The sequence below is a fragment of the Mchenga conophoros genome, linkage group LG3, assembly GCF_057382185.1.
Source record: "Mchenga conophoros isolate Kocher_MC1m ecotype Shallow Benthic linkage group LG3, M_conophoros_male_GT1.1, whole genome shotgun sequence".
Lineage (NCBI taxonomy): Eukaryota > Metazoa > Chordata > Actinopteri > Cichliformes > Cichlidae > Mchenga > Mchenga conophoros.
Genome location: NC_140528.1, coordinates 43,313,737 through 43,333,808, shown reverse-complemented (window position 1 = coordinate 43,333,808; position 20,072 = coordinate 43,313,737). Strand labels below are relative to the sequence as shown.

At 40.1% G+C, this 20,072-nt stretch overlaps 3 protein-coding genes across 5 annotated transcripts; 2 read left to right on the top strand and 1 right to left on the bottom strand.

Annotated features, from left to right (window-relative positions):
- The first annotated feature begins 3 nt into the window (after nt 1-3).
- LOC146578835 (uncharacterized) lies at nt 4-4,756 on the top strand. The gene is made up of 3 exons (XM_085268966.1): nt 4-161; nt 2,179-2,520; nt 3,901-4,756. Exons 1-3 carry the CDS (start codon nt 83-85, stop codon nt 4,128-4,130), a joined length of 651 nt encoding a protein of 216 aa, XP_085125092.1. The 5' UTR covers nt 4-82; the 3' UTR covers nt 4,131-4,756.
- Nucleotides 4,757-9,896: 5,140 nt separating this feature from the next.
- LOC146578834 (low affinity immunoglobulin gamma Fc region receptor II-like) lies at nt 9,897-15,414 on the bottom strand. Of its 3 annotated transcripts, none has more exons than XM_085268896.1 (8): nt 15,303-15,414; nt 14,789-14,824; nt 12,808-13,071; nt 12,483-12,728; nt 12,234-12,407; nt 11,232-11,309; nt 10,505-10,597; nt 9,897-10,139 (listed from the first exon to the last, which is right to left on the bottom strand). In XM_085268896.1, exons 1-8 carry the CDS (start codon nt 15,331-15,333, stop codon nt 10,054-10,056), a joined length of 1,008 nt encoding a protein of 335 aa, XP_085125022.1. In that variant the 5' UTR covers nt 15,334-15,414; the 3' UTR covers nt 9,897-10,053. The 3 variants fall into 3 exon arrangements, with proteins under 3 accessions (XP_085125022.1, XP_085125023.1, XP_085125024.1); XM_085268897.1 differs by having other exon boundaries at nt 12,234-12,404; XM_085268898.1 differs by having other exon boundaries at nt 12,234-12,371.
- Nucleotides 15,415-16,421: 1,007 nt separating this feature from the next.
- LOC146578833 (uncharacterized) lies at nt 16,422-19,457 on the top strand. Its single transcript, XM_085268996.1, has 3 exons — nt 16,422-16,665; nt 18,015-18,362; nt 18,788-19,457. Exons 1-3 carry the CDS (start codon nt 16,512-16,514, stop codon nt 18,994-18,996), a joined length of 711 nt encoding a protein of 236 aa, XP_085125122.1. The 5' UTR covers nt 16,422-16,511; the 3' UTR covers nt 18,997-19,457.
- The last annotated feature ends 615 nt before the right edge of the window (nt 19,458-20,072 follow it).

Genomic DNA, 20,072 nt, shown 5'->3' with positions numbered 1-20,072 from the left:
ACAAAACTCTTGGAATTCAACTCCGCCCTGTTCGTCCTTCCTCTGCTCTGGTAAACAACTTGTTGCCGTGCATAAAGCTGTCATGGATTTAACGGCAGACATGGGTTTTCTGTGGTTTTTTGCACATTTGCTGCTCTTCCATCGCGCTTTTGCGTCTGAAGGTGAGTTTTGTGCGTCTGTCGTTGTGTGTTTGTGTGCGTTACAAACAGCATATGGAAGAAATGGGAGTTGGTTTCCGTGATCCTGCTGGTCAGTAGCATTCCGTACAAAGGCTTCAGTGGCATTATCTGCCTGGTAACTGCAGGCACTGCGCTGCAGGCGGGCTGCAGGATACTTTTAAGCCTTTCTTTCTTTCTTTTTTCCTCCTGCCCTAATATGTGTTTGAATTTGCAAAATCCCAGGCTGTGGTGCAACCCATGCACTCAGTTTTCTGTGAGCTGTCAGTATTAATAAGTTAGAAGTGCCTACAGGATGTTAACGCATTTTTGTCGGAAGTCCAGCGGGCACACAAATCACCTTTGGACTTGTGTCATTGAGAACCTTTGGAAAGTCAAACAAACCCCACATTAAGCTTTAATGAGCTCCTACTGTTTTGTAGTTTCGTTCTCACTGTGCTAAATAGACCTTTGGTCAAGCTGCTGTCTGTGCATGTGTTTTATAGATAAACCTGACCATTGCATGTAATAAAAAGATAATTATAATCTTCAGTTGCCTGTGTTTGAGAATTTTTTACAGTCTGATTTTATGCAGTGTATTTTGTTCTTGGGTTTTTGTTTTTCAAACTGAGCTCGGCATTCATGTAAAAATGCAACCGAAAATGTTCTGTATGTGTTATGACTGGTATGACAGAGCTTACTGTAAACCTGTCCGTGTGTACTGAAAATGTGAAATATGTTCCAGACTAATTACAATGTCTGGGATTCAGCAGCGCCACAGAATTGTTGGGTCCAAACTGAGACCACTGATGTCAGTGTTTGTGTGAGGAGATCCAGATGTTCCTGCAGAAACTACTGTCTAATTTCTGCTGATCAGCTGCCAAACCTGCCAAAAGATAGGCTGGTAATTAAAAGTGCATATAGCTGGCTGCGGTCCAGCTGTGCAGTGCTTGAAAAAAGGTGTTGTTAGTGTTTGGAATCGAGACACTGGGAGAAATCACAGCACTGTCTCTGGGCCTGATAGCAGAGCAGCCCACGTTATCGATCAATCCAGCATGGAAATGTCATTTTTGTGATCCAGACAGAAGTGACCAGAATGTGCAGGATTAGAAACGAGTGCATCTGAGGGACCGCTCATATCCAGCAGGTTAGGAGACAAAGTTGGAGAAGTGAGGCTAAGACATTTTGGACCTCAGAGGAGGTTAATGGATGTAGTGAAGGAGGACATGCAGAGGGTTGGCGTGACGGAGGAAGATCTTGGGATGAGGTGAGAGGGAGGCAGGTGATCTGCTGTGGCGACCCATGAAAGGAGCGCCTGGAAGATCAGTCCAGTCATGACTGACTGACCGCATCATCAGACCTGTCACATGTGTTGGGTTTCTATCCCTGACATGACACAACAAGAATATTCCTAAAGAGAGAATTTGGTTAAAAAAAACCTCACAGCTTAGTCTCCACTACGCCAGGCTACATGATGCTTCTGATAACTGTAAATGTTCCTGACCCAGGTGGGCTCAGGTTTCATCATAGACTGGACTTAATCACTTGACGTCACAGATTGGTTTTGGACTCCGCATATTCAGTCAGTGTTAGAAAAGAAACTGTACAGCAGATAAATTCTTTCTTTTTTCCCCCTGAGGCAAATATTTGAACAAGAGAGTACAGTCCTCCCTTTTTCAGTTGGTGTTATCTGCGTGTGTGTGTTGCACTGATAGCTTCTAAATGCTGAATTAAATAACTGACTTAGGAAACACTCCAACTTCACTCACCAACACTGAAGCACAGACATCTTGGACAGTCTGTGAGCACATTTACGCGCACAGTAAACAAATTATTAGTCTCATAATTGCATTAAAAATGCTTCTAAAGGCTCCAGTAGGACAGATATGGTCCAGAGGCTCCAGTACAGAGACCCCAATTTATTCAAAATGAAGAAATCACCCCATGTAGAGTTCTTATAAAGAAAGAAACAATCTATTAAGGGTTAGTTGAATTATATCTGAATGTTGTTCTCTGATTTTAGACCAGTACGCAGCGACGATTGGAGAGGATGTCACTCTTCAGTGTCGGGCTCCCAGAGATGCAGTCGTCACCGTGCTGGAGTGGAGCAAACCTGACCTGAGTGTGGACGATTACGTCTTCTTCTACCGCAACGAACGCTCATACGAGAAGTACCAGCATTCGTCTTTTAGGGGTCGAGTCACGCTGCGAGAGGCCTTCATGAAGGACGGAGACGTTTCCATCGTGCTGAAGAACGTCACCGTCAGCGATGCTGGAAGATACAAGTGCAGAATTATAATGAGCAACGCAGCAAGCAGCGAGAGAGTCTTAAGTGAGGAAAGATCCCTCAGTGTCACAGAAGCAGGTGAGCTTGAGTTTGTTTTTGATGAGACTTGTTCGAAAGCTGCAGGGTTTGATTCCAGGAAGCATGTGAGTTTATAAACCCTGAGATGAAGGAAACTCAGGTTTTCTGCTCCTGGAAGAGAGCCAGCTTCAACTCTGATTCAGTTACCACGGTAACAGACTGAGCTTAAAATCCTGGCGGGATTTCTTCAACAAAGTCTGAGTGTCCCTCTCGCTTCCCCTCGTGGTTCGCCAGCCGACTAGTTTTATTTCCCCTTATTTGTTCTTATCAAAGTTCAGAGCAGTTTGTTTGTGCAGTGAAACCTATTTTGTCCCACTTGGACATCACTTTTCTATTTTTTGTGCTTTTTAAAATAGTTTTCGTGCAAATGAGTGTTTTTTCAGTCATTCACAGAATTATTATCAGCTCAAAATAAAATCTGCAGCTGTCGGCCAGTTTCTCTGCAGGGAAGGATGAGCTTCAGATACATGACAGGCTCATGTGTCGTGTTCAGCCACACTCATGGAAACATGTCTGTCACACTTGGATCTTGTAGACTACGTGAACCGGCTGTAGTCAGTCTTACAGTAATCTGATTACATTTCACGTTGAGTTTTGTTCGCATTTTCGATTGAGACATTATTCAAAGAGCATTTTTAAAGGAACAGAGTCTGAAGTTCACACTCTGTGTCAGTGACCCAGATCCACCTAAACGTATCACAGGATCTTGTGTGAATCAGTATCAGCTCCATGTTGGAGTCCGCTTACACTGCAGGATGCAAAGCAGATCATGATCATGGACAGAGACCAGATCTGACCAAAGGCCTGAGTGTCTTCTGGTCGCTTCACAGCTCATCCCGTCTGGATCTGCTTTGGATCCATTCACAGTGTCTTATTTCGTCCTGACATGATCTGTTTTCCATATTTTAATGACTCTCAAAAGTAAAATGTGACTCAGTAGAACATCCCTGCTGTAGCTGCAGGAGAGCCATCGACTATCAGTGAAGGCTGGTTAGAAATGGTTAAATTGGAAACGTTAGTATGACGGGCGCGTCAGTAAACTGTGTCCCATCTGTTTCACCAGGTTTTCAGCTTCAGTTTCAGTTAAAAAAAACAGCTGTAAAATCAGGATGCATAATGTAACTTGGGTAAATCACGGCCATCGAAAGTATAAAAAAAAAACGAATTCTGAGACCTACTAATTTCACTTTCTTTCTCACGCACGCATTTAACTCTGGGTGAACGAACTCTGAGCTGTTTGAGCAGGACACTGAGAGCTGCTGATCTCAGATAAACTCAGACTTTTTTGTTGTTTTTATCTCAGAGTTTGTTGAACAGGATTCCTGGAATAGAAACCTTTTCTGAGTGCAGCGTGTAATGTCTGATGTTTGTGATCTGCAGAGCACACGGATGAAGTCAGCGAGCCGGTCGGACGCGTCGGGAAAGCATTTCAGAGAAACGAGAGTCATCAAGGTGGACAGAGTGTCGCAGTCGGAGTTGGAGTCGGAGGATTTTGTGTCCTTGTTCTTGCTGTTGTTGGCTTATTGGTCTATAAAAGAAAACGCAAATCCCTACCGACTTACAAGTGTCCTGAACTAGACAACGAAGCCCAGAAAAATCAAAAAGGATGATTTGCTAAAAAAAAACAACGAATTAGAAAACCTGAATGTGAAACACTGAGAATCCTGTCTACGTGTATATAACAGTGTGATTCCACTTCCCAGAAAAGGGGACCATGAATATTTCTCTGCTGTGAGAAACTAAAAAAGCAGATGCAGGTCATGAGACTGTCCACAAATATGTAGCATTAAGCACTTTATTCCTGTGAAACTGACCACTAATCAATTTAACAATGACAGAGCAAGTTTTATTTTTGTGTGTTGATTGAGAACGAAACCTCTTTAAACTGTGGAGACTGGAGGTTAGACTTCCATGGGTTTGTGGGATTTTGATCACATGTCAAGTAACCATGACTACGTCACGTGAACATGAGGATTTGGGGTTTAGCGTGTCTTGTGTTTAGGTATAAGCCAGATAGATAGATAGATATATATATATATATATATATATCTCCCTTTTAATACTAATGACATGTGTAACACTGACTTTTAATAAGAGTTCTCTTGTAATGTGAACATTTTCTGTAGCTTTCTCATGTTCATGTTGATCTTTCACTTTTGTTTCTTGGCAATAGCCACAGATTTAACCCCTACGTGTACAGCATTATGTTCTGATGTTAATAAAAAACTTCAATCAGCTGGTTTGGTTTGGACGGAGTTTGTTTCATGATGATAAAAGGCGTCGGTACAACGTGAAATAACTAAAACTGGTCAGAGAATGAATGTTTTCTGCTGTGGGCGGTGCTGGGGGAGGGCAGGATCGCTGTGTGTCTGAAACAGCCACAGGAATGCAAACGGCTGCACAATAACACAGCAGGAAGTCTGTGCTGGAAGAGCTTTCGTTCTTCCTTGTGCTGTTAGTAGGAATAATGGGTAATCAGATTACTCTGCAGGTGTGGCCTGGAAACGCTGTGTTGCGGAACAAAGTCGTTGTGGCGTTGGCTTTTTTCCAACATCTGGAAACGGTGAATTCAGCTCCACAGTTTGAATATGCAAGAAGAAGAACAGCTGGAATTCCCCAAATATGTTTTCTTCTCCTGAGGATTAGTGATTTAACTCTGGCAATAAACAAAAGAAGTTATTGTGCTCATGTCAGCTGACTGTAATTGCGGGGCCAGGACCGCCACCTGGTGGCTGCTTTTAGTCACTGCTCATCACTAAGAGAAAGCTGTGTGATCCACATCAAATACATTAAAATACCTTTAAAAGTTTTAAGGTAAATGATTGAGTCATTGCAGTTTGGCTTCTCTGCACTGTGTGATTCACAGATGTGCTGTTACCTTCAGTGTATGAAAGAGGTGTGGAGAAGCAGCTGGGTTATACAAATGCACTGCCACGCCTTTAAACGGTTCTGTGTTTTTAAAGAATGAAAAACAAGACCTGAGCTCTGCAGGCTCAGACATGCAGGTGGAAGTCTTTCGATTCTGCTCAAGGCGAGAACACAACCAAATAAAAGCTGAATGGGTGCGTTCAATGACTGAGGAACTGCATTTAAGATGTTTTATTAAAGGATGTTTCCACTTGATCCTGAGCTCTGAGCGGCTTTGCAGCAATTCTTTAAATGTTGTTCTGGGTTCTTTTGTGACCTGCTGAATGAGCCGTGGATGTGTCACTCCTGTTTCCACAGGCTTCCTCCATTTGTGGACGACGGCTCTCATATTGGTCCCAAAACCTTAGAGATGCCTTTCTAACACTTTCCAGACTGATAGTTGTCAGTGATTTGGTTTCTCGGCTATTTCATTAGATCATCATCATGTCTGCAGCCTGCTTTACTTTGTCAGACGAGTTCTATTTAAATGATTTCCTGATCCAGCGGGTCTGGCAGTAGTCTGGCCTGAGTGTGGATGTAGTGAAATTAAACTCAGCTTTCCAAAATAAAATGTGGTTAATCACAGTTAATTCACAATTTAACACCAGGTTGCAGTCAGTCTCACACAGGGGCCTGTAGCGTTGGACAGCTTTCAATCCTTAATAAATGAAATCATCTGCATTCAATCTGGTTTTCTTAGTCTAATATTAAAATGTGCTTTATGGCCTGAAACATTTATGTATGATAATGTAAAAAAAAAACTAAACAAAACATAGAAGTCACCTCCTTATGACCTCACTGACTAATGTGCTGTAACTGTCTCCTGTTTTCATGTCTTTTCATTGTTTCTGCTGCTGCAGGCTGAGATCGGAGCCTTTTTCATTTGTGCATCTACAGTTCATCCATAACTGACCTCACTTGTTCTGTGCCCTGAAGAATAAACTGCAGCTGGATCGCTCCCTGCAAAATGAGACAAAGTCACGTGATGGAAAATGTGGATTTGAAAAGCGACTTCGACACCTCTGCTGACTGAGTTTAGTTTTCAAAACAGGAAAGTAAATGACCAAAGAGCTGCTCACTCACTCAAAACGTTTACACAGTGCATCACTTTCACAACAACCTGTGAAGCCAGTTTCAAAGACAACCGTTTACGTCTTGATGACATTCCCACGTTCACCCTCTAGCACAGCATCTCCACAGAGCTGGGGCCCGTTCTTCGTACGTCGCTTACTACATCCAAGATCAAATGACACATCCAAGATCAAATCATCGCGCTAACCGTGAGCTCGCTAATCCGGTTCCCCGAACACACCTGCTGTTGACGATTACTACAGCTGGATGAAGTAATGTGAGATCACTGGGTGTCGTAAAAGGGGCTACGCATCGATAGCAGAAACAGTGATCGGCAACCCTCTGATTGGTCGGCGAAAATGTCGAAGGAGCGCGCTCGGTATTTTCCGGCAGCAGAGCAAGAACTCATGAGTGCGGGATTTCAGGAGTTTCAGAGTTTAATTAAAACGCAAGGGAACACTGCAAAGGCTGCAAAAGCAAGGAGAGAGGGCTGGCAGAAAGTTGCTGACAAATCAAACTCGTAAGTAATTTAATAATAACAATAATAATGGAGTGGATTTATATAGCGCTTTTCAAGGCACCCAAAGCGCATGACAATACCATTATTCAGTCACTTTATTATTTAGCCTATTTATAGATTCATTATATTACACTATATTATCCAATATTATATTACATTATATTATATTGTTATATTATATCCCCTTTCACATTAGAGCCACAACAGGACCCACTAGAACATGGGAACAAGTAACAGTGAAATATAAGAATATTCTACAGAATGGTAATATTTATCACTTATATTGCTTTTTCTCTCTTGGAAAGAGACCCTGAAATAATCTGTTAGTTTGTTCATAACAGCAACCAAGAAAAGGGCAGAGCAAAAAAAGACAGGTGGTGGTCCTGCACCCCCTCGTCAACATGTTGGTTAAGTGAATAATACCCTCACGGGAATATCGATATCTCTCCATGTCGCGCTGAGCTAAAGGATCCTGTCTGTCCCGCAATATACGCTGGATTCTGAGGACTCTCCTTATCAATCTTGCACCTTCCGCAACGGGTGGCTCGCGTATACGGACAGGACATGGCTGCGACAGGCTTCCCAAATCCACCCTCGCTTTTATAGCCATGGTCTCTCATCTTGATTACACGAAGTAATTTACAATTGTTACTCTGAAATATGAATTACATCTGTAATAATCACATACATGTAATAGTATGTTAATAGTACATTTCCCTTTTTTAGGGAATGGCCTGTGTGTATCTGTGTGACATCAATAACAGGATCAAGTGCTGCATTATCTTTAGTTACATTGATGTTATTTATTTGTGGTGAAACGGTGGCGGAATATCGCTGTTGCTTTCGTATGATGACGCGGACATACCTGCGTGGCCGCGATCTAATCCTGTTTACATAAAGTAAACCTGCTCCCGAGCAGGGGCCCGTTCTTCGTACCTCGCTAAGTAAGTTAGCCGGATTTGATTGTTGACGATTTCGTGTGATCTTGGATCGTTCGGTTCCCCGAAGCTCATCCGGGACTTGCTGCCATAGCAACAGAGCCGTAAGCGTAAACCTGCTCGGGAGCAGGTTTACTTTATGTAAACAGGATTAGATCGCGGCCACTCAGGTATGTCCGCTTCATGTATACGAAAGCAACAGCGATATTCCACCACTGTTTCACTATAAATAAATAACATCAATGTAACTAAAGATAATGCAGCACTTGATCCTTTTATTGATGTCACACAGATACATACAGGTCATTTCCTAAAAAAGGGAAATGTACTATTAACATTCTATTACATGTATTTGATTATTTCAGATGCAATTCATATTTCAGAGTAGTAATTGTAAATTACTTCGTGTAATCAAGATGAGAGACCATGGCTATAAAAGCGAAGGTGGATTTGGGAAGCCTGTCCGTATACGCGAGCCACCCATTGCGGAAGGTGCAAGATTGATAAGGAGAGTTTTCAGAATTCAGCGTATATTGCGGGATAGACAGGATCCTTTAGCTCAGCGCGACAGTGTGCTCATTGAGAGATATCGATTTTCCCGTGAGGGTATTATTTACTTAACCAACTTGTTGACGAGGGGGTGCAGGACCACCACCTGTCTTTTGTTGCTCTGCCCTTTTCTTGGTTGCTGTTATAAACAAACAAACAAACAGATTATTTCAGGGTCTCTTTCCAAGAGACGAAAAGCAATATAAGTGATAAATATTACCATTCTGTAGAATATTCTTATATTCCACTTTTACTTGATCCCATGTTCTAGTGGGTCCTGTTGTGGCTCTAATGTGAAAGAGGATATAATATAACATATTATAATATAATATAATGTAATATAATATTGGATAATATAGTGTGATTTGATAAATCTACCCTACCGCCTACTGGTGTTGGCCAGAGGGGCCGATGGCGCGATATGGCAGCCTGGCTTCTGTCAGTCTGCCCCAGGGCAGCTGTGGCTACAACCATAGCTGCTTCCACCAGTGTGTGAATGTGAGAGTGACTGAATAGTGGCATTATCCTGCGCTTTGGGTGCCTTGAAAAGCGCTATATAAATCCACTCCATTATTATTGTTATTATTAAATTACTTACTAGTTTAATTTGTCAGCAACTTTCTGCCAGCCCTCTCTCCTTGCTTTTGCAGCCTTTGCAGTGTTCCCTTGCGTTTTAATTAAACTCTGAAACTCCTGTAATCCCTCACTCAAGAGTTCTTGCTCTGCTGCCGAAAAATACCGAGCGCGCTCCTTCGACATTTTCGCCGACCAATCAGAGGGTTGCCGATCAGTGTTTCTACTCTCGATGCGTAGCCCCTTTTACGACACCCAGTGATCTCACATTACTTCATCCAGCTGTACTAATCGTCAACAGCAGGTGTGTTCGGGGAACCGGATTAGCGAGCTCACGGTTAGCGCGATGATTTGATCTTGGATGTAGTAAGCGACGTACGAAGAACGGGCCCCAGGTTTACGCTTACGGCTCTGTTGCTATGACATCAAGTCCCGGATGAGCTTCGGGGAACCGACTGATCCAGGATCACGCGAAATCGTCAACAATCTAATCCAGCTAACTTACTTAGCGAGGTACGAAGAACGGGCCCCAGAACTGCTCTCAGGTTATTTGAGACACACAAAACAAAAAGTAAAGTGTCCTTTAAGCGAGACTTCAAGAGACTTCTGAGGGTGATGCCACTCCTTAAAATGATTCTAGGCGAGTTTCTTCTCTTTAAAGAATAAAATGAAATGATGCCTGCTGATGTGCTGCAGCTGTTTCCAGAGTCTGTGACTCTGGATTCACATGAAGAAACAATTTCCCTTTTTGAATCTGTGATTGGCTGATGTTGCACAGGTGTGTTCAATGACCAGGAAACTGCTTTGTAAGATGTTTTATTAAAGTGAAAATTAAACTTTCCATTTCATCCTGACCTCTACATTCAAACTGGTCCAGTGCAGCTGTACAACTGTAAACACACACAGAATATCATTAAATAAATAATATAGAATATAGAGAGGAGTGCAGAGATGTGTTTGGCAGCCAGCTGGACGTCACTGGTTAGACTGGTTAAGCTGTGGTGAAGGTGTGTGGCTCAGCTTCAGTGAGGAGTAGATGACCGCTGGCTCTGGTGGAAGATCTGAACACAAACACACAGATTACAGGAAGTTTAGATAAACATGACAAAAAAAACACACACTTTTTTATTACAAAGAGGATATCCACAAAACTGTTTTACACAAATATAGATAAATGAATCTCAGAATTCTAATAATTAATACTGAAATATATAAATATGTCTTAGTAGTAGTCAGATCTTTTGTTTTTGAATGACAGAACTGATGCTTTGCTGAATTATATGGCGCCCCTGTTTCCATCGCACGTCATCATCAACCTTCAGCTGGACCATCTCTGATTTGCAATAAAATAAAAAATTAAATAAGAGGCATTAACTAAAGAGCTGTTCCAGTCTTACTGACCACTCAGAGAATTTCACAGCTGTACCTCTCTGTCTGCAGTTCGTCTTGATGGGGATCTGTGCGTAGCTGATCTCAGGTGTTCTGTGCACTGAAGAGTAAACTGCCGCTGGATCGCTCTCTGCAAAACATGACAAAGTCAGGTGACTGACCCAGAACCTGTGTTTTACGGTGAGAAAAAGTTTGACATTCCAGGAACAACAGCGGCAAATGTGAGGCCACAGCCGAGCCTGTCTTTAACATGCAGCAACTTTAACACCTCTGCTCGGTTTAGCTCTCAAAACAGGAAACCTAATGACCACAGAGCCGCTCGCTTGGCACAATGATGTAAGTCTTACACAATGCATCATGTAAAGTAAACACTTTGCAAAAGTGTGAAAGTCTTTTTTTTTTCCAAATTTAACCTGACCTGACTAGCATGTGGCAGTAGTTACAGAAGTGCTGCACCAAAGATCATTATAACCTGTAAATATTCCAAACTACACGAGTGTAATCCAAAAATGACAACATGGAGCTAGAAATAAGAATAACAAGCCTGCTTTAATGTGAGAAGCACAAGACCTCACTCTTTCTGGCTCTGGTTCAACATCTTTAATACAGGAGATTTTTAATGATGGAGTGAAATCTTTGTCCCTTATGTGCGAGCAATTTACAGTCCAGACAAAGAAACTGATGAACCTGACCTGATGAAAAACCAGCCATGCACCTCACAGAGCCTCATGTCGAAACACGAGAGGATTAATGCTGTCCTTTACCTCTCATCATCTTTGACCCATTTCGATCATCTGCTGATGTTCTTCCCACTGATGAAGAGTTGGCAGCTGTTGCTCTCTCTGCAAAATCAAATGCAAAGATTTTCCATTAATAGCAGAACTGTAAATGCTGCTGATTCAGCAAGATTAATATTTGAAAGAAGGCGAAATGTGTTTAAAATGCAAAGTGAAGAAAAGACTGCGGTCAGAATAAAGTTATTTTTTTTTAAAAAGTGTTTCTGTCTTTTCTTTCAAAAAACAGGAAACTGGACTGAACCGCTCGCATCAGGTTTCTTTGACCACAACTTCTCACTTCACACACACTGGAAAAAATAACCAAACTGTGTACAGTGTACAAATGTATATATTCAAATATGACATTAATCATAAAATGCTATTGTAGAAACTGATGCACAATTTAATTAATCACGATTAATATGTATAAGGAGGCGAATGTGTTTAAAATGAAAAATGAAGAGAAGATTGCAGTCAGAATAAAGTTGGGTGAAGATGAAATATAAAAAAAATCTAAATTGTTTTATTTTCTTTTACAACAAGTCTCATGTACAATATCTAATTTCATACACACAAGAAAAAATAACCAAACTGTGTACAGTGTGCAAATGTTCATGACATTAATCATAAAATTCTATTGTAGAAATCGATGCACAAGAAGTGCCTGTAGCTTAGTCATAATAAGCCTTATTTAAGCCTCAGTTAATAATGTAAATGGTCTGTGGCTCAAACTGGTCCTCACAGAGACAGATGTGTGGAAATAACACGTGCAGCATGTTGCAGCTTTTAAAGAAAGCGATTGTGTTTGCTGTTTCCACTTAGATGATGTTAGTGTGAGCTCTGACTGTTGGAGATGTGGGCTGTAGAAGTGAGGCTCAAAGTGCCAGAAACACAAAAATGGAGATTATAATTTATTGATTTTTTTTAGGTGATTTGTTTAAAAAAAACAGTGGTTTGATGTGTCATCATAAAGCGCAGAATGTGTCTCACCTCCAGCTTTTCCCTGGATGCATCGTCTCAGCACTAGAAGCAGTATGACCAGCAGGAGCAACCCAGTTATGGAGGGAACAGACACCATCACAGAGAGAGGAGGAGAGGAAAACGAGGAGTAGAAGGAGGAAGCGGAGGCTGATGGAGGAGGAGAGGTGGGAGAACCTGCATCTACTAAGAAATACAAATCGATGTGGTCAGTTTGACTCACTTTGGGTATAGAGTCTGTAAAAGAAACTGAAGCTTCACCTGTGACAGTGATCCAGCTGGATGGAGACTCTCCATGACCGCTGATGTCACACTTGTAGAGGCCTTCATCAGACCTGGAAACATGCTGGATGGTCATGTGACCTGTAGGCTGCTTCCTGATGAGGGAGCCATCTTTATAGAAAGCAGCTGGGAGGTTGGAGGGAGTGGTCTTTGTTTTACAGAGCAGAGTGACGTCATCTCCCTCCATCACAGGGAGGACAGGACTCTGCAGGATCACTGATCCACCTCAACACAGAGACAAACTACAGCATTTCATCCATTTACACACAGCTTCATCAACACTAACTCCACACACTCAGCTTACCAGTGACTGTCAGGTTAACCATGTTACTGATGGGACCCTCTCTGGACTCACACCAGTAAACTCCACTGTCCAGTAGGACAATGTGGTTGATGATGCATAAAATACCGTCTAATCTTCCAAACTCATCTCCACACTGAGTCCTGTTTCCCTTGCTTGTGTTTCTCCTCAGAGTCCATCCAGCAGAGCTGTCGTCCTCCTCACAGCTCAGAGACACAAAGTCTCCTTTAAAGAACTGAGAGCTGCTGGGACTCACAGTCAGACGAGCTGTGAGGAGAGACGATTAAAATAAAGCAAAACGTAAGGAAAAAGCTTTTTCACAAAGAAACCAGCAGAATCTTTGTTGGTGTTTTTCAGATGAGGGCAGAAAATGATCCAGGAGTTTAGCTCATGCAAAAGATAATCTTCTAAAATCCTGCCCAGGTATCATGAAATAACTTTTTAGAGATGTCGTTCTATGATATCATACAGATACAAAAGTCTAAACATGTCAGTCTGCATTCTGAGCTTTAATCTCACAGGGATTACTTGTGCATACACTGACCTCGTGGTATCTATTATGAATATTAACCATTAAAGACAGGATATCAGGAAAAGGACAACATTTTCTCTCCAAGTTAAACAGAGATTTGCAATCTGTCTGTAGGTAAAAACTTAACAGATTAATTTACTTTTTACATTATTTATTTTCATTCCTTCCTTCGAGAAATTGAGCTGCTGGTAGCCGTGTGCTCGTCGTGTGTCACAGGACCAAGAAAGCCTCATTAAAAAGCTAACATTGATGGTCACGTTTTATATCATCCACCCTTTAGTCCTCTTATTTTTAAGTAGGTTTTTATTAGGATTTAAACATTTAAATCACTTTATGTTTAAGAATCTGTTCCTTTCTGCTCATTTTAAAATCATTAACTAGTATTTAGGGACTAGTCTACAGAGAACACTTAACTAACCCCTTCACCTCTTCCCTCTTTTTTACTGAAAAGTTATAAAGTTTGGTGAAACTCCAAAAACTCTTTTATATAAAGTCTGGAACTCTTTTGCTAGATCGATAAAACTTTATTAATCCGTCAGGTAGATTCCTCTGGGAAATTCAGTTTCCAGTGGCAGAACACCGACAGAAATTTGCATAGTAAAAATTAGAATTAGAAAATAGAATATAGAGAGAGTTTATATATATACATATATATATATATATACATATATATACATATATATACATATATATACATATATACATATACATATATACATATACATATATATACATATATATACATATATATATATACATATATATATATATATATATACATATACATATATATATATACATATATATATATATATATACATATATATATATATATATACATATATATACATATACATATATATACATATACATATACATATATATACATATATATATATATATATATATATATATATATATATATATATATATATATATATATACATATATATATATATATATACATATACATATACATATACATATATATATATATATATATATATATATATATATATATATATATATATATATATATATATATATATAAAAGACAGCTGAGATAGGCTCCAGCCCCCTGCAACCCTGAAAAAGAAGTGAATGGATGGATATATAAATATATATAAATAAGCAATGAAATATTCCCATTAATGAGATGTAGCGGCCAAATGTCTATTGCACAGTGATTTGTTCTTCTTTACTGTTGTGTTTGTGCAAACACTACCGTTTAGTTGTCCGCTCCCCTGCTGATAACACAGGGGCAGAATTTTTAATCAAACATTAATAAAGCAGGACATTTTTAAAGCATCATCACAGCTTTGTAGGCCTGTTTCATTTCTCAGAGACACACATTGAACCTGATCTGTCTCCATTGTTGTGCTACTTTTTGGTACTTTTTGGGAGTTGGTGTTTTATTGTCTTTTATTTGTCATAAAAAAAAAGTTCCCTCACCGTGGTTTGTTGCCCAGCTGAGCAGCGACATCAGGACTGAAAGGAAACCCAAGAGATAAAGAGTGAATAGATTTTCACGTGTTTTTGGTTTAAATGCTAAATATCCACTCGACCTGTGGGGCAGTGACCTCAAGCTGAATGTCAGACCGATAAACAGGATGTGCTCTGTAGGGGGAGGTGAGGATGCAGTTTAACACCGCTGTAGTTTATCTGCACCATCGACCACTAAATCTGAGTTTTTAACTAATTTAGTGACGTGAAACTGTGAAGCTGTTAAAATTTCACCTTAAACACAAAAAACCCAGCTGGATTAAAGCACCTGAAGCATCCACCTGTACTTCCTTTTATACTGTGTAACTAGATTTACTGTTACACCCTTTGCCCTTTTGTTATTAACACAGGTTTGAAGTCTTAGGTAAAAGCAAATATCTGTGGCTTCAACTCACTGGAGCCAAAATATCTTAAATATACACATCACATACTAAGGTTTCAAAAAAGAGCATGCGGTACTTACAGAGCAGCCACAACAGAGGTGTTCGTCCCATCGTGTCACACAGATCTGAGATCGTTTTGTTCCACTGCAGCCCTTGAACCCTCCTCCTTCCTCTCGGTAGTAAAGTTTGGGGGCTCTGTGGTTTCTCTGCAGCACTTCTAGGGGAAAAAAACTCCTTTGACCTTTTAGTTTTAAGATAAGATGTAAATCATGAGGTTTATTACAGTAACGAACTGAAAGTGACAGTTTTATTTAGTTTAGTTTATTTATTTATTGCATTTACATCTATCCTGCATTCTTTGAGGGTTGTATTTGCATTAAACATCATGACATGAAGGCTCTCTCTAGTTAAAATAAGATTGATAATAATAATCTTTTTTTAATACGGCTCCACGGCACAATTGTGTCACCTGCTTGTCTAAAAATATTTTAATAATAAGTTAAGCAAAGCGGAAAGAGATCCACACAGAAACACGTGTTTCTTTGCAGTAAAAACACCACATATAGGCTACACAGCTGTGAGAGCTGGAATTTTATTTCTTTCTAAAAAAAAAAACATCCTTATTTTCAGTGTTTGTTGTTTTTAACTTCCTAAGACCCGAACTCTTCCACAGCATGCATTTTAATTTATCTTTGATATTTGGGCACATTGGGGCTCGATGAATGTAAAAACAAAGAATTACTAGATTTTTTTTTTTACCTGATCTTTCGTTTCTAAGAGAAATGAGAGCCACATGTGAGGATATTCGTTTAAAATTGCGATAGAACAATAGCAACATAATGTCCTTGTAAGTGGATATGAGGCAGTTGTAGAGCAAAATTTAGTGTTTTGGTCTAAATAACCCAAAATGTGATGTCTACATATAAGGACGCCAGGTCCTGGAAGGTTAATCAAATATTTTGTTGTTGTCACAATAAATGCGACTTCCTGTCGTTTGTAGTCTGAACGAAGTCTGGATGTCTTCATCGTCATAGCCAGTAGGGGAGCTCTGTAGCAAAAGAGTCACTGAAGCGCTTTTACAGACGCACTTCTCTAAAAAAATAGTCATGTTTCGGTCATGGATCAAAGTTTGTGTTTGTTGCCACTTAAGATGGATTTTCTTCTAGGCTAGCAATAAGAAAGCATCATTTCAAAAATTAGTTATATAAAGCGTGACTGTGGTGATAAACAGGAGTTTGATCCAGGAACTAAGAGAATGTGATTAAGCTGTACAAGCTTACATAAGCGACATGTCAAAAATGAAACCAAAAGTACTTCCTTTTCAAAACAAAACAACCTTCAGCTTTCAAATTGTGCGCGCCTCTTCTCGTTTAATGTCTGCAAAAATGTCGTCAGTTGTGGTCTTCTTCTCCCTTCACGTCTTACTGGCTTCTGGATTGAAAGGTGAGTTCATGCGTTTAGAGACAGGACGAACTAGCAGTGGAGGAAATGACTCAACCTTTGATAGAGAAAGTGGGCACTGCTTGATGGTAGCAAACAATGCATGATTAATAATACCGTGCAGTGCATGCATGATGTTGTTATGTTGCAGTGTGTGCATGCACTGCACAGTTGCATCGATAAAAATGTTAGGAGCTGGTATGAGTAATTGATCTGATGCCAAAGATGGAATAAAATGTTACTTTTACTTCACGGTTTGACTGTACTGGGCGTCATCACCACAAACAGAAATGATTAGCTTATAAAGCACATTTCAGACAGACACAATTTGCAATGAAGAGGACATCAATACAGGTTAGTGGAAATCTCACAACAGTGGCATGAAAGGTGTACAAATCCAAATATCGACAATGTTGATACCAATGTTTGTACTGATATTGAGATGACACCTTAGTTTCTGTTCCTCTCCTGTATATAATGCTGCGGTTACATAGAAGAGGAGACCCCGCTGTCTGTGTAGCAGCTGCTGCTCTCACATGTCACAGCAAAACCTTTCTTTTTTCAACCGAAAATGTTATTCACTGCATCTGGTGACGTCATCTCAGCAAAATGTGTTGTAGGATACAGCATCGACGGCAGTATAAAGTCAAAGTCATGATTCAGAGGTTGTTCAGAGGGTGAGGATGATTTTAAAATGTACTGATTAAAGAGTGTGAAATCATGATTACATATTAAATCTAGAAAGCTTGAATGCAAATATTGTACTTTTCTTAACACAATTTATTTTAAAGCTTGTTTGACTTAATATTTTGCAAATTTAAAACAAAAATGATTAAATATGACTCTTTACTGTTATAGATCAAGCTGCCAAGCAGTATGTGAGTCAGTACAGTCCTCTCCCGCTGTAACATTAAAGCAATAGACACATTAATGAAACATGTATACTATTTGTTAATAATTAATAGTTTTATTACTTTAGGCACTTTAACCACATTTGGAAGCTCCCAAGTTTTGTTTTTGAAGTTGGATTGCAACTGTCACTTAAATATTTATTCAAGTATTGTTTTTGCTGCTTCATACCAGGTTACCATGATGACCTCACAAGATGACAGCCATTATTGTGACACTGTAAACTCTGCCCTTCTACTTGCTACAACTCAAGAACAGTTCAGTACTTGCTGTGATCCATAGTGCTGCTGTCAGAAGTCTCAGGTTGTGACTGTCTGCTGAAGTATAAGTGGTAGAAATGGAGTCCAGCGTGTTCTTCTGCATAATGCATGTCCATGATGTGCAATATAACATGCTATTAATGTTTTGGGGTTTTTTCTCCTCTTTCTTTTTTCTGGACACAGAGCTCCGAGTGGGGCCTGGACAAGATGCCACTCTTCAGTGTTGGGGTCCCAGAGATGCACACGTCACCCTGCTGGAGTGGAGCAGGCCGGAGCTCATCTCACAGGGTTATGTGTTCTTCTTCCAAGACCAGCGCTCGTACGAGAACTACCAGCACGAGTCCTTTAAAGGCCGAGTGCAGCTGAGAGACTCATCCATGAAGGATGGAGACGTTTCTGTGATTTTGAGGAACGTCAGGGTCAGCGATACAGGAACATATGAGTGTGAGATTACAACCAGCAGCATCAGAAATGGCGAGAGAGTCGTCAAAGAGTTCAAGCACTCCATCAACCTCACAGTCACAGACACAGGTGAGTTTGTAGAGGTTGAGCTTACTGCACAGCCGTTTTTCCATGCTCAGAGTGGTCGTCTGTGTATGGTAAAAGCAGTGCCTCATGAAATCCTTACAGCAGGCTCCAACACTGGGCTCATTTTCCTTCTGCTTGTATGTGATGCAGCAGTTTGAAAAGCTCAATCTAAAGCTGCTGAATGGTATTTTTCCATTTGTGTTAGAAACATGGTATGAAACATGAGCACCGAGATGCTACCCTACAGTTATTAACCAAACGGCTGCAGACACATTCACTACTTACTTTTCTGGCATCCAGCTCACTGCCAGCAGCTTTGACATCACCTCTACCGAATGTTACAGAGATTTCAAAATGTAAAACAAGAGCTATTTTTAGTCTGCCTGGTACCAGAGTCCTCAAACCTTTGTTTTGATTTTTCTCTGCAGGTTTCACAGAAGGACAATCCAAAGAAAGAGGACACAAGGATGGAGTAGACAAGGATATATCTTCTTTTGTTATTATGTTCATTGTGACGTGCGGACTCCTTGGTGTTATGGTTATTGTTACTGTAGCTGTAAATATCTACAGGAAAAAAAAATCAATCATCAAAAACCCAAATCATACCAACATGATAGAAAGTGAACAGCTGGCATGAAATGTGTCAGATCTGTCCCAGATCTGTTTTGAGAAAAACTAATAATTTCAGTTGTTCAGTGGTCCTTTTTAAAATTAAGGCTCCTATCCAACGTGACGTCATTTTTATCCTTTAAAACCTCAAATGAGCAATCCATGCGTTCATCTTATCTCAACTGGATTACTGTAATTCGCTTTACTTCAGTGTCGTTGTTGATGTTAATTAAACTGTGTAATTATTACTTTGTGTAGCATTTCTCTTCTCTGATCCTGTAATCACAGTTACAACTTACAGCAATGTCATGTTAGCAAGCGATGATACTAACAGCCTTGCTGTGGATATCAGAGTCACAATACTTTATTAACGCCTAAGGAATTTTCCTCTGTATGTATTATTGTAGTGTCTAACTTACAATATAAAGCACCTCGAGGTGGCTGTTGTTGTGATTTGCCGTTGTATAAATAAAATTGAATTGAACTGTTCATTCATCTCAAATGTGTTTAAAAGTGACTTGAAGCAACTGTTTGGCGATGTATAAATTCTACAGAAAAAACTGAATTAAACTGAAATGTTTTTTGAGTGTGTTGAGACACATCCGATTTCATCATAGAATGAAAATGAGTGCATGAAGGCACATCTAGATTTGAACAGGGAGGAGGTGTGTTTGGTGGTTTCCACATGAGTGATTTTCTCTGCATTTGTGGACTTCCTTCCCCTCGATCTTTATCTCAGTTCTGCAGTCTACAAATCTGTTCTGTTCATTTTCAATAGAAATGAATTTTCATGGGTGATGCTGCTAACAGAAAGTATTTGAAATATTTCCTTTAACAGTGACTGAAGTGTTCCTAAATGTCAGTTCCTAAAGTCCATCCTGTGGACAGCTTAGTTTTGCTTTGTTGTCTCCAAAACAGATCAAATCTCAGTCTGGATGAGAACACAGATTTACAGGACTACTTTAGAAATTTGTAAAGGTAAAAACTAATCGTTTTAGAGTGATAACATCTGGTTATGGTGACTTTTCCTGCTCAATTGTGATCATTTCCACCACCTATAACACTTCCTCCTCACACCCATGCTGCATAACCCAGCTACGCACT

What these genes read in the sequence shown, in the direction of transcription:
- LOC146578835 (XM_085268966.1), top strand. Translation starts at nt 83, where the DNA reads ATGGATTTAACGGCAGACATGGGTTTTCTGTGGTTTTTTGCACATTTG. An exon ending in TCGCGCTTTTGCGTCTGAAG is followed by an intron (nt 162 to 2,178) that starts GTGAGTTTTGTG and finishes CTCTGATTTTAG; the next exon opens with ACCAGTACGCAGCGACGATT. An exon ending in CCTCAGTGTCACAGAAGCAG is followed by an intron (nt 2,521 to 3,900) that starts GTGAGCTTGAGT and finishes TGTGATCTGCAG; the next exon opens with AGCACACGGATGAAGTCAGC.
- LOC146578834 (XM_085268896.1), bottom strand. Translation starts at nt 15,333, where the DNA reads ATGGGACGAACACCTCTGTTGTGGCTGCTCT. An exon ending in CAGCTGGATCACTGTCACAG is followed by an intron (nt 12,408 to 12,482) that starts GTGAAGCTTCAG and finishes TGTATTTCTTAG; the next exon opens with TAGATGCAGGTTCTCCCACC. An exon ending in GACGAACTGCAGACAGAGAG is followed by an intron (nt 10,140 to 10,504) that starts GTACAGCTGTGA and finishes GTTTGTGTTCAG; the next exon opens with ATCTTCCACCAGAGCCAGCG.
- LOC146578833 (XM_085268996.1), top strand. Translation starts at nt 16,512, where the DNA reads ATGTCAAAAATGAAACCAAAAGTACTTCCTTTTCAAAACAAAACAACC. An exon ending in ACTGGCTTCTGGATTGAAAG is followed by an intron (nt 16,666 to 18,014) that starts GTGAGTTCATGC and finishes TTCTGGACACAG; the next exon opens with AGCTCCGAGTGGGGCCTGGA. An exon ending in CCTCACAGTCACAGACACAG is followed by an intron (nt 18,363 to 18,787) that starts GTGAGTTTGTAG and finishes TTTTCTCTGCAG; the next exon opens with GTTTCACAGAAGGACAATCC.